This window comes from Cetorhinus maximus, chromosome 1 (genome assembly GCF_964194155.1).
Source record: "Cetorhinus maximus chromosome 1, sCetMax3.hap1.1, whole genome shotgun sequence".
NCBI lineage: Eukaryota > Metazoa > Chordata > Chondrichthyes > Lamniformes > Cetorhinidae > Cetorhinus > Cetorhinus maximus.
In genome coordinates this window covers 38,545,943-38,562,801 of record NC_135879.1, presented here as the reverse complement: position 1 = coordinate 38,562,801, position 16,859 = coordinate 38,545,943, and the positions used below count along the sequence as shown (strand labels likewise).

Genomic DNA, 16,859 nt, shown 5'->3' with positions numbered 1-16,859 from the left:
ATCATGTAAAATAATACCTATTCTAATTGTACCTCCGGAAGTGAAGATTTGGTGTTGGTTGTTGGGTTACTTGACAGAAAACACGCACGTGAAAAAAGATGATAGACTTGCTTTTATATAGCACTTATCACCAGATGTCTCAAAGCGCTTCACAGCCAATGAAGTGCTTTTGAAGTGTCGTCACTGTCGTAACGTTGACACTCTTTCCTGCTTTCTTTTGCGATCACATATTCCTTTTATAAGTCTGAATTTGTTCCAAAACCCCTTTAGAGATCAGTAACAATTAGAAGTATTTTAAAGGAAAAAATGTCCTGTCTCACTTTCCAAATACCGAGTGAGGAAAAGTAAAAAAACAAAAAGATAAAAGCAAAATACTGTGGATGCTGGCAATCTGAAACAAAAACAGAAAGTGCTGGAAAAACTCAGCAGGTCTAGCAGCAACTGTGGAGAGAGAAACAGAGTTAACGATTCGAGTCCTTATGACCCTTCTTCAAAGTTAAAAAAAAACCAAGCTGCATTAAACATTTCAGGAAAGAGTCCCTCATTTTTCCATTCGGGGGCGTTGGAACAAGTCGCCAGCAGTGCCCACATGGACGTGGTATCGCCCCTTTAAAAGCACTTGTATCCTGTCCCAATTCCTCCCTCGCCTCAAGAAGCTGGATCCTAGAGACACGCGTGCGCATTTGTGGCCGGCAGGCTGCGCAGTTCGGGAGGGGAGTGCGGTTTTAGCATTGAGTCTGGGTCAGAAAGTAAAACATTTCCAGCAAGTGGCGTTCCCACTTATTTACAGCAACACACGCAGAGTGATGTGTGCGCCCCGCCAACTACCGGGAATTATGACGAGGAAGCTCCTGCGATGTGATGGAATGAACTGTTATTCCTTATTATAAAGTTGGCGTTGGGTTGTCTGAATTTTTTTTTTAACAAAGCCAGAGTGTGTGTGTGGGGGTGGGGGGGGGGGAAGCAATACTTCATTTTCTAGGACGAAAGAAAGGAAAGAGGGGATTTAATTTAAAAAAATCCCAACTGCTTGGCGCTTTACATGAAGAAGTAAGTGAAAGAAGGAGTGCCTGTTACCCTTTGAGGAAAAGGAAAGAGGGAGCGGATAGGGGAAGGAAAGCCTGTCAGCTCGGAGACAGGGAAGAGAGGTGGGCAAGTGGAGGCGGCCGAGCCCGGTGGGGGGCTGCTGGCGGGGGGGACAGCTGCAGTCCGAAACGGCCTGTGACATGGCGGCGGCGGCGGGAACAGGAGGGGTCAGCACCCTGCCCACTCTCCCTGATGCTGGCAGCAGCCCCTTCCCTCCTGGATCATTCAAGGAGCCCAAAAGACTCTACTGTAAAAACGGGGGCTACTTCCTGAGGATCTTACCGGACGGCAGGGTGGACGGAACCCGGGAGAAGAACGACGGCAACAGTGAGTGGAGCAGATTTCTATTAACATTTTAACACTGATTTTCTTTTAAATGTCCCAATTCCTTGTTGTCATCCCGCATCCAAGTCTTTCTTTCTGTATTGTTATTATTATTATTATTATTTACTATCCCAGTTATGTGATGCACATTCCATTTCCATTGATGTACTGCAGTCCGAATTCCCAAACCAACAGTTAGTCATATTATTGCTATGTAATAATTAACTTCAATTCCACCTCGTTTCCATTCGGCCCCTGTTGTAATTTATGGTTTCAACTCGAGTCCTGACCACCAATTCCACAAATAGTTTCTATTTGTAGGCTTGATTTGCCCTCCCTCCCCATCCCAAGAAGTACAAGAATTGTCCACCTTTATCTGTCTTGACGCTACAGCATTTGCTTGGTCTTTTGGAGGGCACTCTGTAAAGTTTTCCCGCTGGTGACGAGCTGCCCTTTCAGGCACCAACCAAACACGTACACTTCCTTTTGTCATTTTTTTTGTATATTTTTTACCCAGAAATTTTCCAGGCAGCTGTTGTTTTTTTCTGTGTGGTTAATAACTCCAAAATGTCTTTAAAACAAAACAACCCGCACTCTCATCAGCTGAAAAACTGCTCGGGGCATTGGGGGTGGTTGCCAGGCAACTGTAAATAAAACAATATAATTGTCTTCTCCCTCTTATTCCACACCCCCCCCCCCCCCACCCCCAATCCCGATAATGACTTTATGGCCTCCAAGAGATTTAAGAAATTCTTAAATGTTTTTCTATATATCGAAGATAAGTGTTGAGAAATAATGCTTTCAAATTTTGCGGACAAATCTAGTATTTTAAATAAAATGCACAAGTGGCCCAGTTCTCACCCCGATGAGGTGATTATATACATGAAATCTAATGTAAGCATTCAGAAATAGCATATTATTAAAATCCCGCCCACGCTCTTGTTGCGTTCTTACACACAAATAAATACATTAAGTTTTCTTGCAACGCAACACGGACATCATCTTGTGCAATGAGATCAGCAATGTTATAGTCAGAGAGGGAAATGTGCAGAATGCGAGTGAATGATTGAATTGTTTTTTTTAACATATCGTAAACTATCTTGGTTTCCATTAGTGGGAGTGGCAGTAATGTATGACTAATGCGTCAATAGGTAGAACGCTTATATATTAAATGTCCGTTACCCCCACTTATTTATCTGATCTAAGTCAGTTACGGTCGAAAACGGCGGTTTGGATGTAGCTTTGCAAAATGCATGCCAGAAACATCAGCTAAAGCAAAATAACGTGCACCTGGGTTGAGATGGATTACAATGCAACAAAATATAACTGGGCGAGAGATTTCGCTTCAGTGTCAATTACTGAAGATTAATAGATTTTGTTCAGGACGTGGGTGAGGGGAATCCAAAGTTTTACAGTTTAGATTTTTGCCATTGGTTTCTGTATTTTTCCGGTTTCCTCCATTGTTACAATATGTTTGTGCGTAATTGAAATGAATTACTTCCTTGAGCTGTCAAATGCTTTCTTAGTCTACCGGAGCTCTCATTGCAATGAGTTTGCATCATTTTAGTGGCGGAAGTGCTATGACATTGAGCTTTCTAATATTGCATAGGCTTCCACGATTTTTCATTCTCCTTCACTTTATCCTGTCCACCCCCCTCAGTTTTAGAAGTAGGCGCTGAGAGAAGGGGTAACAGTTCACTCCAAGAAATATACAACTTATTTCCTTAAGCGAGTGAAATATCCATTGTGTTGTTGGAAATCTCGATGAGGCTTCAGAGCAATTGAAGAGTGTTTTGAAGTGGGCCACAACATAGGTTCTCTTTAAAACGACATGTGGAGCATTAAGCATTTTGACATGCTTAATTCAGTTTGCTTTGCATGCAGTATTGGGGAAAATGTTCTAATAAACCCTCACTTAGATTTACTGAGTATCATTTAAATTGCAGGACAAACATATTGTAACTTTTAATTATTGAGCTGTAGTACACATCAGTTCCAGGCTTTGGCCAAATGAGTTTTACTTTAGATAATATGTACCTGGTGAGAATTTCATAAACCTATAGCAAAGTTGAGGTAATTTGCAACTGTCTTGTGGATCCAGAGCCATGTAAGCACAACCCTTGAAATTTTTAAAGAAGCATAAAGAAGTTCTAAAGAAGTGTAATGAAATTCACAGCTTACTTTTTTGTTTAGTAGTTTGTTTTTGTGTTGAACTCTGATGGCTAGCTAGCTAACATGTTATGACCTACACATAAAAGGATGAACATTTTTGGATTTACTGGAGGTATAATATGGTTTATACTTGAGTAGTCTCTTGGTTTAGTTTATTAGTATAAATGGCTAGAACTCTTATCATTCTTGTTATCATATAAATTCAATGATTAAAGGCATCTTCTTTGTAAACAGAACATTTTGTTTAATTCTACAGGGTTAGCCTTGAAAGTAAATAGAGTAGTTACATTTTGTCAACAACCTGCCAACATTTTGACATATATTGTAGAACCACAAACCAAATGAACAGTAATGTATCAACCACATTTAGAATGGGCAGACCACTTATACTGCACCACATGCAATGACGCCATCCCCTGACTTGCATTTTGTGTTTCATGGAGATGATTGTTTAATTGAGAACATATGGCAGTGCCTAAAAAAAATGATGTCACTGGAATTTAAGCAGCTATATAGCATTGACTTAGTTCCTGATGAAATTGTAGAGTATGCTATCATGTTGCATTTAATCATAGGAAATGTAACAAGGAGCAAGGGGTAGGATCCAACTTGTGGTGGTGTTCCTAAATTGTATCAGAGTCAAAAGGAAATTGAATGTATACTTATATGAAAGTTTGCATGGTTACAGGGAAAGGGTGGGGGGGGGGGGGGGGGGGGGGGGGAGAGGGGGGGGGGGGGAGGAGGGGGGGGGGAGGGGGGGGGGGTGGACTTTCAAAGAGCTGGCACTGACACAGTGGACTGAATGGTCATCACCTTTGCTGTATGATTCTTTGCTGTATGATTCTGAACTTTGTGAAGCGTAATCAACATCTACTACCTTAACATGTTATGTCTATATCCTAAAGAAACATGAGCTAAAAAGAAATTTCCCTGCAAGATGTGTTAAGAGAGCAGGGAATCGTTTAAAGTGAGCTTAGCTGCTTGTTATGGAAAGAAATATAAAAATATAATCTGGAAAGTCTTTTGATGCATTTTTGCATAACATGGTAATACTGCAATATTTTTTACTTTGAAAGATACAAGATATTTAACTTAAATCAATTTCATAACAAAAGTCCATGGAATTTGTATAGTGTGAATAATGTAATGAATTTTTTTCTAATTATGCAAAACAATTAATTAAAGTACCAAAATTATATCTGCAAATCAATTTTGCAGCAATCCATCAATGAAAGGGCTATATTCGAGATTAATTTTGCTGCCATTTATATACAATGGCTCGATTCGTTGGTCCGTGTGACCTTTCATGCAAGCACTGAACATTTATACCTAAACGTAAGAACTAGGTTTAGTGCAATGTGTGAAGAGTAGATTTTAGTTTTGGGTATTTGTAAGCTTTTTATCCTGTTACTGCTCAGAATTACTAGTCATAGTAGATGTTCATGTTGAAACCCTAACCATTATATTATTTCAGGGCTATTTCATCTGTACTGTATTAGGCACAAAATTTTCAAATAACCAAAAGTATTGGAAAAATATCAAACATAAAGATTTCATTTTTTGTACATTTTGCATGTTGGGCCATTCCATAAAAATTCTGAGCCAATTGTGACACTGGGATGGAAGTTTTTTTTAGGGTGTTTTTAGGGTGTTCGAGTGGGGTAAACCTCCTTGTTTGGAGTGTTACACCAATGATAGCTTCAACAAGAGCTACAAATTTATCATGGAAGGGAAGCAAAGAAAATATGTATTTTATAATCATGTGTATATAAAAAGGGAAAGCAAAAAAAAAAACTTGCATTTATATAGAACCTTTCACGATCTTGGCTTGTCCCAAGTGTTAACAATCACTGTATTATTTGAGTCAACTGTACTGTGACAAATGAGGCAGAAATTTACAAATAACCATGAGACCAAAACAAACAGTAGAATTGCTTCAGAAAATTTGCTGTTTGACAGTAATGGATAAATTGCTGTCTCATTTAGGCTGTAGTAGGACAGTGGAAAACATATGACAACTACACTCAAGTTCCAGATGTACCTCTGAACAGCATTACTGAGAGCACAAATATTTACTTATATTAACAACTGGAAGGTGGATGTTGTAGTAAACTGTAATGGTACTATTTTCATTGAAAACTTCCAATTTGATACTGGGGAAAAGGAATCTTTTCAATGTTGAATTCAACAAAAAATGCTGCATGATGTGCTGCTTAAACAACAAGGTAAAACTAATGTGTGCCTTGGGATTTGTCTTGGTTTCCCTAGTAGCAATCTTGTGCAATTTGACGGACTAATGGACCCTGAACATGTATAACTCGCACTGTTAATAAGTCCTACAAGTTAAAGCAAAATTTGAATAGATGTATCGTGTTTTTTTTTTACATGTTGTGGAACGTTGTAGGTGCATTTTTGTCTGTCCAATAAGTTCATGCAATTAAATATCAGTAGAAAATGTAATTGTGCATTTCTGCAGGAAGCTCCAGCAAATACATTTTTTATGGAAAGGTTTTCTTTTTCGTGTTTTCTCAGCTCTGTTGCAGCTGCGGTACTCTATAGCGAGCACATGAGCTGAATATTTTTGTATCTAATAGGATTAAGTGTCTCTTAATGAGACCTTTAACTTAATATATAATTCGTTAACACGCACTTGGAGTCTTTTCAAGAACCAGTATTAAGATCTCTCCAATTTTAATCTGATTTAAGTTTGATAAATTCTCTCTCACCCTGGGTGGATTTTTCCACCTAATAGTTGCCAATAAAATATACAGTTTGTGGTTATATAAGACTGTAGGCTACTGGCAACCATTGAGGACTTTATAATACTCCATTCTGATTGGTTTGCAATGAGATAATTTGTAATATGATAGAATATTACTGAATATGATTTCACCCAGATGTTTTGAGATTCTATAACTTTATGATGGTTGCATCAGTTTACTAATGAGTTGTTGGCATTTGCTCCAGAACTGCTTTGCTAGCACATCGCAGTTCTATCATGCAAATGAGTTGAGAGCAAAAAATCTGGTGGGGGATATATTTATATACTATACTGATTTTACTCTAGTTAAGTGCTTAAAAAAATTGTAGAAAAATGTATGATAAAAATAAAAAGGCTGGAAACGTTTCTGTGCACCACCCTAATAGCCTCACTGCTGTTCCCATGTTTCATGACATGTCTCTATCCTTTTTCCCCCAGGAGTTGACCAAGTTCATGGTACTAGGAGCCTACTTTGTGCATTAAGACTGAAGATCCTCTATAGCTTGAGGATTATCGTAGTTTCGCCCTCTAGGTGGTAAAGGGGAATTTGGCCCCCATTGACAGAAAAGTGATATTTAACCTATCAAGTTGCAGGAGAGAGAGACATAAGTGCCATTTGGGTCAGACAGGAGCAAAACTAAAACAGCAAAAAATAAAATTGCAAGCACGACTTAAGAAAGAAGATATCAGAGAATATTAAACACCAAGAGTAACTGTTTACTTTTTTTCTAATCACTTACTCATGGGCTTATGATCTGATGATTTTCAGAAGAAACCTTTGTCCCTTTATGACCTGAAACCAGTATCTTTTGCTCTGTGCCTTACTGAGCTAGGGTAGCCCAAGACCAAAATATAATTTTGACCACAGTAAATTACATTTCTTGTTCATCTAGAAGCTAAAAAGGCAAAAATATCTCTGTTAAATTCATTTTATATAGACCAAAACTACTGACTACTTTTATGCATGACTAGATGAATATAACTAGGCAGACTGTTTGAGTTTCTGCTTCTCCAAACATCTTCTGGAAAACTCTTGAAGTGGCAGTATGTGCTTAGAGCTATGTACATGCTCTACTGTACAGTATATCATTCTAATACAAGACCTGTTTGCATTACCACACTTACTTCTTGAGACAGATGTGTGTTCAAGTCCCTCTCCAGAGACATGAGCACATAATCTGGCTGACATTCCAATGCCTCAATGCCAGCGATGCCATCTTTTGAAGGAGATGTTAAAACAGGTGGACGTAAAAATGCCATGCTGTTCTTTCAAAGAAGAGTAAGGGAGTTGGATTTAATTAAGTTATTCCCAACATAATTATGGGCAAAACTAGCTGCACCCTCGTTTACCAAACTCATTGTACTTATTCACCTGTTCAAGGTCACATTGTTGTCTTTCATTCCTTCACCTCATGTTCGTCTTTCTACTCTTGCCTGAAATCTGGAACAATTCTTTCTCCATTTTGTTTCTTCATATTCTGTTTGAGCACTTTTAGCTAGAAAATGTGTTCCTCTTGTTTTTCCTCTAGCTAAATAATATTTCTGTCTGGTCATTTTCAGCTACTTTTGCTGACCACGATTCCAGTCCAGTGAAAAATTTTTCTTTGGTTTGTGACTTTTCTAACTTATCTAGGCCGCTACCATTGTTACATTTTTTGGCTACTTTTATCTAGTTTTTTTTTTCTCCAGACTACAAGTGCTTCCCCTTCCTGATAACTCGCTAAACTGTTCTGCACACAGAACAATGAACAGAAAACCCATTATTAGGCAACTGATTCTGTGTAATTTCTCCACAGGTCCTCCTAGTCTCTGGAAGTGTATGACTACTGTAACTGCCAAATGAACTTGTTAAACAGTAACAGTACAAATGAAAAGTAGCAATAACAAAAGAACAATTTGAATTTTGTTTGATCTTTTAATGCAGAAAAAAGTTTCAAGGCGCTTTAGGGAAATAATCAGGAATGAATACACATTGAGCTAAAGGAGGAGATGTTAGCAGGGGTGATCAAAAGCTTTGTGAAAAGAGATCAGTTTTAAGGAAGGCCAAAAAGGAAGAGAGGAGATGAAAGACTTGAGGGAATTCCAGAGATTTGACAGGAGTGAAGGGAGAGGGGATACATAAAAATCATAGTGGAAAGTGGGGGGGGGGTTACAGAAATCTGGAGAGGCAAGCCCCCAAAGGGATTTAACCATGAGGATGCAAAATTGGCCACCAGTATCCTGAAGCCTCCAATGTAGGTCAGCAAGAAGAAGGGTAATGTGTGCATGGACCTACGAACATACTTAATGTCAGATAGGATATGGCAACAGAGTTTTGGATGAGGATAACTAGATATTGGGAAGATTAAAGCCATTGTCTTCAGTCCCCACAGCAAATACAGTTTCCTAGCCACTGTCTCCATCTGCTGCCAACTGTCTGAGGCTGAACCAGGCTGTTCACAGCCTTGGTGTCATATTTGACCCTGAGATGAGTTTCCCACCACACATCTGTGCCATCACTAAGACTGCCTCCAATCTCTAACATCTGCTGTTTCCTCCCCTGCCTTGGCTCATCTGCTGCTGAAATCCTAATGCACCCTTGGCTGGCCTCCCATGTTTCACGCTCCACAAAACTATGGTCATCCAAAGCTCTGCCAGTGTCCTAACTTGCACCAAGTTCCATTCACCCATCATCCCTGTGCTTGCAAAATTCTCATTATTTTCAAATCCCTCCCTGGCCTCACCTCTCCCTATATCTATAATCTATCCAACCCAACAATCCTCTGATGACTACATACTTCCAAATTCTGACCTATTGAGTATCCCCTGTTTTTTTTTAAATTGATGACCGATGGTGGCAGTGCTTAAGCTCTGGAACTCCCTGTAAACCTCTCTTCCTTTCTTCCTTCTTTTCCTTTTTTAAAACTTAACTTTTTGGCCAAACATTTGGCCTAATATCTCATGTGGCTTGTTGTCAAATTTTGTTTGATAACGCTTCTGTGAAACACCTTGGAATGTTTTTAATGTATTAAAAGCATCATGCAAGTCCAAACTGTTGTATTTTTTAACACAGGATAGAGTAGGGGAGGTTGTCTAGGAGAACATTGGGACAGTTCAACCTGGGGGTGACAAACCAGTGGATGTCAATTTCAGCAGCAAGTAGGCTGAGATACAGGTGGAGAGGCTGGCAATGTTAAAGATGGAAATGGGGAATTTTTATAGTGAAGATGATGTAAGATTGGAAGCTTGTCAAGAGCAAATAAAATGCTGAGATTGTGAATAATCAGGATCAGACTGAAATAATGGCTGGAGCGGGACATGGAATTGGTGCCAAGGGTACAGTATTTGTGATGGGTTGAAAACGGTGACTTTGGTCTTAACTGGAGAAAATTTTGGCTCATCCTAGCTGTCTGACAACACAGAGTATGGCTAGGAGAAAAGGTGGAGCAATGGAGTTGGGTGTTGTTGGAATACACATGGAAGCTGAACTCTTGACTGTAGATGACCCTGTCAGGGTCAACATGCAGAGGAAGAAGGGGCCAATGATGGACCTTGGGGGACTCCAGAGGCAATGGTGTGGAGGAAGGACATAAAGCCATTCTTGGAGAAAATCTGGTTGTCATCAAATTGCTAAGAATAGAATCAAGCAAGGAAGTCCGACTGAGATATAGCAGAGAAGCACTGGCCTGAATTTTCCCGTCAGCGATTTGGGGGCGGTGCCCACTCGCCGACGGGAAAATGACGTGGGATGACGTCGGGAGGAACCCCCGATGTCATCCCGGTCCCTTTAAATTTTTAGGAAGGTGGGCGGACAGCGAAATCAGCTGTCCGCCCGCCGACCTGTCAATGGCCAATTGAGGCCATTGACAGAGTAATTAAGATAATTAAAGACCTGCCCGTCCAACCTTAAGATTGATGGGCAGGCCAGGAGTCCCAGCGGGCTTCTGATAATACATGAAACCTCATCCACTGGCGGGATGAGGTTTTATGTCCGTTTTTAAAAACTTTAATACATTTTATGTGAGATTTATTAACATGTCCCATCTCGTGTGACATTGTCACATGAGGGGGACATGTTAATTTTTTAATTTTTCTATTTTTAAAGTTTTCTGGGCTGTCAGTAATTCGCTTGAGACAGTACTTTGTCTTGGGAGCAGTGTGCTCTTTCGACAGCTGGGGATTCCCTCCCCCCCTGCACAGGAAGCGCATAGCGCCTCCTGTTGGGCAGGCCGCTGGGCGGCCCTTAATTGGACTGCCCACTCAAAATGGCAGCGGGCCCCGTTTTGGTGGTGGGGTCGGCTGTCTGCCCGCCGCTGAGCCGGTGGGGCCCGCACGCCCACCAAGGGCAAAATTCTGCCCACTGGAGGAGAATGGTGTGGTTGACCATGTCAAAGGCTGCAGAGAGATTGAGGAAGGATAATGCACCATGGTCATAATCACAGATGATACATATGTGACTTTTGTGGGGACCACTTCAGTGCTGTGATAGGGCAGATGCCTATTCGAGATTTGAATTTGGAAATGTGGGAAGGATGGATAGAGAATTGAGAAGAATCCATTCGAATTCCCAGTTATTAACTAAAAGAATTATGCCACAAGATTTCACATTTTGAACAAACTTTACCGTACAAGAGTTAAATAAAGCAAGTACTACTAACTTAATGCTATATTTTGCAAACAATTATTCTGGTCCAAAAATCTCAACAGAACCCCTCATTCCACTTTTATTTTCACCCAAGAGTTCCACTATACTTTTCAGAATTTTGAGGGTTCCTCCACTTCTCCCGGGACTAAACCAAGGTGTGCCATGGCTTTCAGGAATTCACTTTGATTCTCCTCAGTCTCGCCAGTGTTCTGAGGTATGAGATTTCTTGGGGTCTTTCTATTAGCATCTGGCAAGGTAACCCTCCAACTCTCCTTAAGCACCTCATGATTGTGGACACCCCAGCTCAAGCATGGGCCTCACTACACTCTTGCTTAATGACTCCCAAATCAGAAAACACCCTTGGTTTCTGATAACCTTCTGCTTCTTGCCCACAGCTCCTTTACAGATTCTGGCAGAATCTCTCTTTCTCTCTGCTTATTTCTAAGGTGTTCCAGCTGCAGACCAAACTGCCTGTTTCAAAGCTGCTCCCAAACTGACTGCCTCTTGCTGTGAGAAATCACACAGATAAACCCAAAACAAAAGGGTACCTCCCTACATAGCCTATTTCCATAGCAACGTGGATCTTCCAGATAGAGATCCAAACTAATTAATTTTACCTTCAAAAAATCCCTTCATTTCTGGGACCCACATGACAACTGCAATCTTGCGAGACTCATTGGTTCCATCACAAAGCTAAGAGAGGACCACCCATTGTTTAGCGTTTTCCCATTCTCACTCTGACCCTATTCAGTAAACACAGGCCAGCCTTTGAATTGCAATAATTTTAGGTCTGTTTACCAGATTTTCAAACTAGGTGCTTTCATATATCTTGCATTCAAAAAAATTCAAACCCCAAACTTAAAGTTATATTCCTAAAACATATGAATATGTAATTTCATGACTCATAACAATACGTTCAAGCTTTTGGAGAGAAAAAGGAAATTGGAGACGGTGTAGCAGTTTGCAAGGACTAAAGGCTATAAGGTTGGATTTATTGAAGAAGAGGATGATGTCTTTCACAATAGCCAGCGAAGGGTTAAAGCCTGAGGAGAAGGAATCATTTACAATTTCAGTTAGAATGGGAACCAGGAATGAAAGTTGTGTAGTTAGCAAGTTAGTGAGAATGGGGTTAAAGTTGCAGGATTTGCATCTTGTGGATAAGATGAACTTGTGGAGGGCGGGTGGTTGGAGAGAAAGTAACGGAAATGTGGGCTTAGGGTTAGGGCATGGGGTAATTTGGGAAAGTCTTTGCTTGGTAAGCAAAAGTTGTGGGGGGGATGGTGAGGAATGGGTAGGTGGAGCAGAAGGGAAGCAGCAGAGGAACTAAATGGAAAGACTTTAACCTATGTGATAGAAATCCAAAGCATCTTGCAATTGATGAAGCTGAGGGTGGAGGGATGGGGAAAGGGGCTTAAGGAGATGATTGTTTTTTGAAAGGTGAAGGCATGGAATAGTGGGCACTTTTACTTAGGAGAGTGAGCCCTGATAGCACTTGATGTGGTCCAACCAAATCAGGTCATGGATGACTAAAGCAGTTGTGCACCAGGCATACTCAAGCCTCCTAACTTGGACTTGTTGAACTGCTGGATAATCGCCATGCACACCTCCACATTTCCTTCCAGAATGTCCATTCACTCACAAAGATAGGTGGCCCTTAAAATCCAGAAACTCATTTTGGATAATAGCATTGGCATTCTGGCTATGACTGAAATTGGCTTACAAGTGACAACACCTTGCTTTTTACTGAAGATGTGTTAGCTGGCTGTACTTTATACCACCTCCCCCAAAATAGTTGCTATGGCAGCATGACTCTAATCACCTTATCACTTCTAGGTCTCCCCTGCATACTTGCACTTCCCCTTTGCACACCTTATCTTGTTCCCTCTTGCCTCTTTACAATTTTCATTGTCCACGACCACCTCAAGCCTGACACCAAGTTTCACATTGATATCTCCTCTCTTCTTTCCTCCCTTGCCCTCAGCAGAAATGTCTGCTGCCACAATGATATCAGAGGTTATAACATTAAGGACAGATTGTTACAATTCCATTGATTCAATATTTCTAAAGATGTGGCTGAAGTTTGTAGAACTTGTGATTAAATGGCAGAGTATGGGTAAAAGGAGAGACGAATATCACAGCAAACTACCTCTTAAGTCCTATTCATTATTAACAAACCTTTGAAAAGGATTGACATAGATATCTTGTGTCCCATGCCTGCCAAGAGTCAGTCATGAAAACAGTACATGTAAGCTGTAGTTGACTCTGTGACTGGATGTTCAGAAGCAGTTACTTTTGGATGCTGGAATGAAGCAAGGTTCACTAGGCTGATACCAGGGATGGTAGGACTGTCGTATGAGGAGAGATTGGTTCGACTGAGACTGTATTCACTAGAGTTTAGAAGAATGAGAGGGAATCTGATTGAAACTTACAAAATTCCAAAGGGCTAGACAGACTAGACGCAGGGAGGATGTTTCCCCTGGTTGGGGAGTCTAGAACCAGAGGCCACAGTCTCAGAATATGGGGCAGGCCATTTAGGACTAAGATTAGGAAAAATTTCTTCACTCAGAGGGTGGTCAACTTGTGGAATTCTCTACCACAGAAGGCTATGGAGGCCAGGTCACTGAGTTTATTCAAGAAAAAAATTGGTAATTGTTTGGATATTAGGGGCATCAAGGGGTATGGAGAGAAAGCGAGAATATGGCTTTGAGATAGAGGATCACCATGATGAATGGTGGAGCAGGCTCGAAGGGCCGATTGGCCTCCTACTCCTAGTTTCTATATAGGAAATGTGCAATCCAGTTGAGTTACCAGAAGAAATTTTGAGGCAGAATGTTATGTCACTCTACTATTCCAGAAGTGCTAAATATAAGAACTTAAACCTATCTTGTAACATCTGCAGATCAGTGAACAAGTAAAAAGATTAAAGGCACATTAATTGGTATGCTGCGTGAAGGTCTGAGCACTGAGATAAAATATTGCCATATTTATTCAGTGAGGTATCCCAAGAATCTATGGGATTTTTGCCATTTGAATTGCTATACAGGCAGTGAGCGTGTGATTTGATCGTAATCAGAGATGTATGGTTTGAGGGGACAAATGCAGTAGCATATTTGCTTAAATGGAAGGATGACCTGACTGGGTTTGTTGGACATGCTTGAAAAATAAACTGGCATCGATTTCCCAATTTGTGACGATAATAATTAGCAAATCCGTTTAAGAATCCAAATAGAAAAAAAGAAAGGGAGTAGGGAAGGAAGTGAAAATAACAGACCTGCAGTTGTTTTTTTTTTCAGCCACAGCTTTCCTTAACATACATTTTCTGGAGCACAGATATGTTAGCTTTAATGGGGGCCCAATGAAGGGTCTTGTGCAGGGCTGCAGCCGGGATTAACATTGAATTTGAAAGCCAACCACATTTGGTCAATTGTTCCTGCAAAGGCTTGAAAACTATTTATTTATTATCCCAGCACCTTGAGTATTTTGTGATAAAACTTAAAGGGAAAAATATTCATACATTTTTCAAAAAAAACATACAAAGCTGTAGTCTGAAATGCTGCCAGATAAAGTGGAATAAAGTATGTAGTTTTGTAGACTCCTGTTCATTGAAGTTAGTACAAGACTGCCAAATGTATAATCTGTGCCTCTTCTGACAGACTAATGTGTACTGTTCTGATTGTTTGCTTTTCTGCGCTGCATTTAAATTGGAGTCTCCCTGGCTAAAAGGAAGTTTCCTGTTCCAGGCAATTTATTTAATTATTTGTGTGCGCACCCTGGCATAAAATGTGCAACATTATTAATATGGCATGTTGTTTATGTAACATATTCTAGAATGAAATATTGAATTTGGGATATGAACCTCTAACATAGGTAGAACTAGGAATGGGGTCTGTGAGTTTGAGGAGCTAAGGCCGAATTTAAAAATGCAGAGCCTCATGGGTAATAATCTCTAGATTGCTGCCTAATTAGACACAAACTAGTTTATGGATAAACAGGTTAGAAGGTGAAATGCATGGCTGAATAAGTGGTGTGGGAGGCAGAGGTTTTGATTCATGGGCCACTGGCACCAGTACTGGAGGGGAAAATGCGAGCAGTTCCATTGGGAAGAGTTTAAAATGGACTGGGGGCAGTGTTTCGGTGAAATGAATAATATTGTGGTAGTTCAGTCTTGAAATGGGAGAGAAGATTGTAGTAGGGATTGGTGGGAGGATTCAGGCAAGCGTAAATTCAAAAGCAGTAAGAAAAATGGCAAGGCTGTAGAGCAGAGTAGTGGTTTGGGTAAAAAGAAATAGAGAATGGGTCAGGAAGGGACAGAGTGTAACAAAGGTAATAAGACATTAGCGTGAAGGTGATATCTGGAAAAAGTTAAACCTAAAGACACTATATCGGTGCAAAGCTTTTGAAACAAAATGGATGAATTAATAGCACAGATATAAATAAATGGATTTTATCTAATTGCAGAGTGACCAAAGTTTGGAATTAAATATTCCAGGATATTTCACTTTTAGAACAGAGGACAAAAAGGAAAAGGAAGCATTGCCCTGATAATAAGAGTTAAAGGCAAGTGAGAGAAGACTTTGGCTTGGAAAATCAAGATGTAGGATCAGTTTGGGGCAGAGAAACATGAGGCATGAAACATGAGAAGAAATAGTTTATAGGCCCTCAAGAAGCAGCCGTAGTGTCAGGGTGAGTATAAATTTGGGAGTAGAGGTACACGTAAAATAATGGTAATACCGTAATCTTGGGATTTGATTTTCATATACCGGTAGACTGGGCAAACCAAATATGCAATAGCAAAGTAGATGAATTTATGAAATGCGTTCAAGATAGCTTTCTAGATCAGTATGCTGAGGAATTAACCAGAACAGGCTATTTTTGATCTAATATTCTGTAATGAGAAAGAGTGTCTTAATAACTTCACAGTAAAGAAACCACTCGGGAAGAATGATCATAGCATGATAGAATTTTATGTTGAGTTTGTGTGTGATTTAGTTAAGTATAAATAAAATGTCTTAAATCTGAACAAAGCAAACTGTGCAGGTATGAGAAGAAGTACCAACTGGCTTAGGTATATTGGAAAACTAGATTTGTTTATTCTTTCATGGAATGTGGGTGTTACTGGGAAGGCCAGCATTTGTTACCCATCCCTAATTGCCCTTTGTTGCAGTACTGTACAAGAGTTTTTTAAAAATGACTGCAACCTCGGTGCGACCATACCTGGAGTAATGTGTACAATTTTCTTTCCTAATGAAGGATAGACTTGGAGAGAGTGTGATGAAAGTTGATTAGACTGATTACTGAGATAAGGAGATTCTCCTATGAGGAGAGATTGAGTAGACCAGATCTATATTCCCTAGAGTTTAGAAGATTAAGAGGTGATCGAATTGAAATATATAAAATTCTTTGAGAAATCTTCATAGCGACTAGGCAAAGTAAATTTTCAGTAATAGTGTGGAGGAAAAGTTCATGGAATATATACAAGATAGTGTTTTTTTCAGATCAGTGTTTTGAGAAACCAACTAGGAACAGGCTATTTAAGAGTTGTATTGTACAGTGAAAAGGGTTAATTAATAACCTTGATGTAAAGGGGCCTCTAGGGAAGCGTGACTATAGTATGATAGAATGTTATGTTGAGTTTGAAAACTATTTAGTTCCGAAGCTAGGGGCTTAAATTTAAACAAAGCAAACTACATAGGTATGAGGGATGAGTTACCTCAGGTGGATTGGGAAACAATGATGAAAGATATGATGGTAGACAAGCAATGGCCAGCATTTTAAAAATTAAGAAATTATTGGTAACGCGTATACATTCATTTTAAGGCTGAAAAACCCCAAGGCAAGTGTGGTCCAATTATGGCTAACAAGAGGAGTTAAGGGACTCGCCATGTGCCTGCG

At 40.0% G+C, this 16,859-nt stretch overlaps 1 protein-coding gene across 1 annotated transcript in view; it reads left to right on the top strand.

Moving 5' to 3' along the window:
* The first annotated feature begins 954 nt into the window (after positions 1–954).
* fgf2 (fibroblast growth factor 2) overlaps positions 955–16,859 on the top strand; it is a 109,168-nt gene continuing 93,263 nt past the window's right edge. Inside the window, exon 1 of the mRNA XM_078539901.1 lies at positions 955–1,413. Coding sequence (XP_078396027.1) covers positions 1,227–1,413 — 187 coding nt within the window. The 5' untranslated portion in view covers positions 955–1,226. The remainder of the gene's footprint in view (positions 1,414–16,859) is intronic.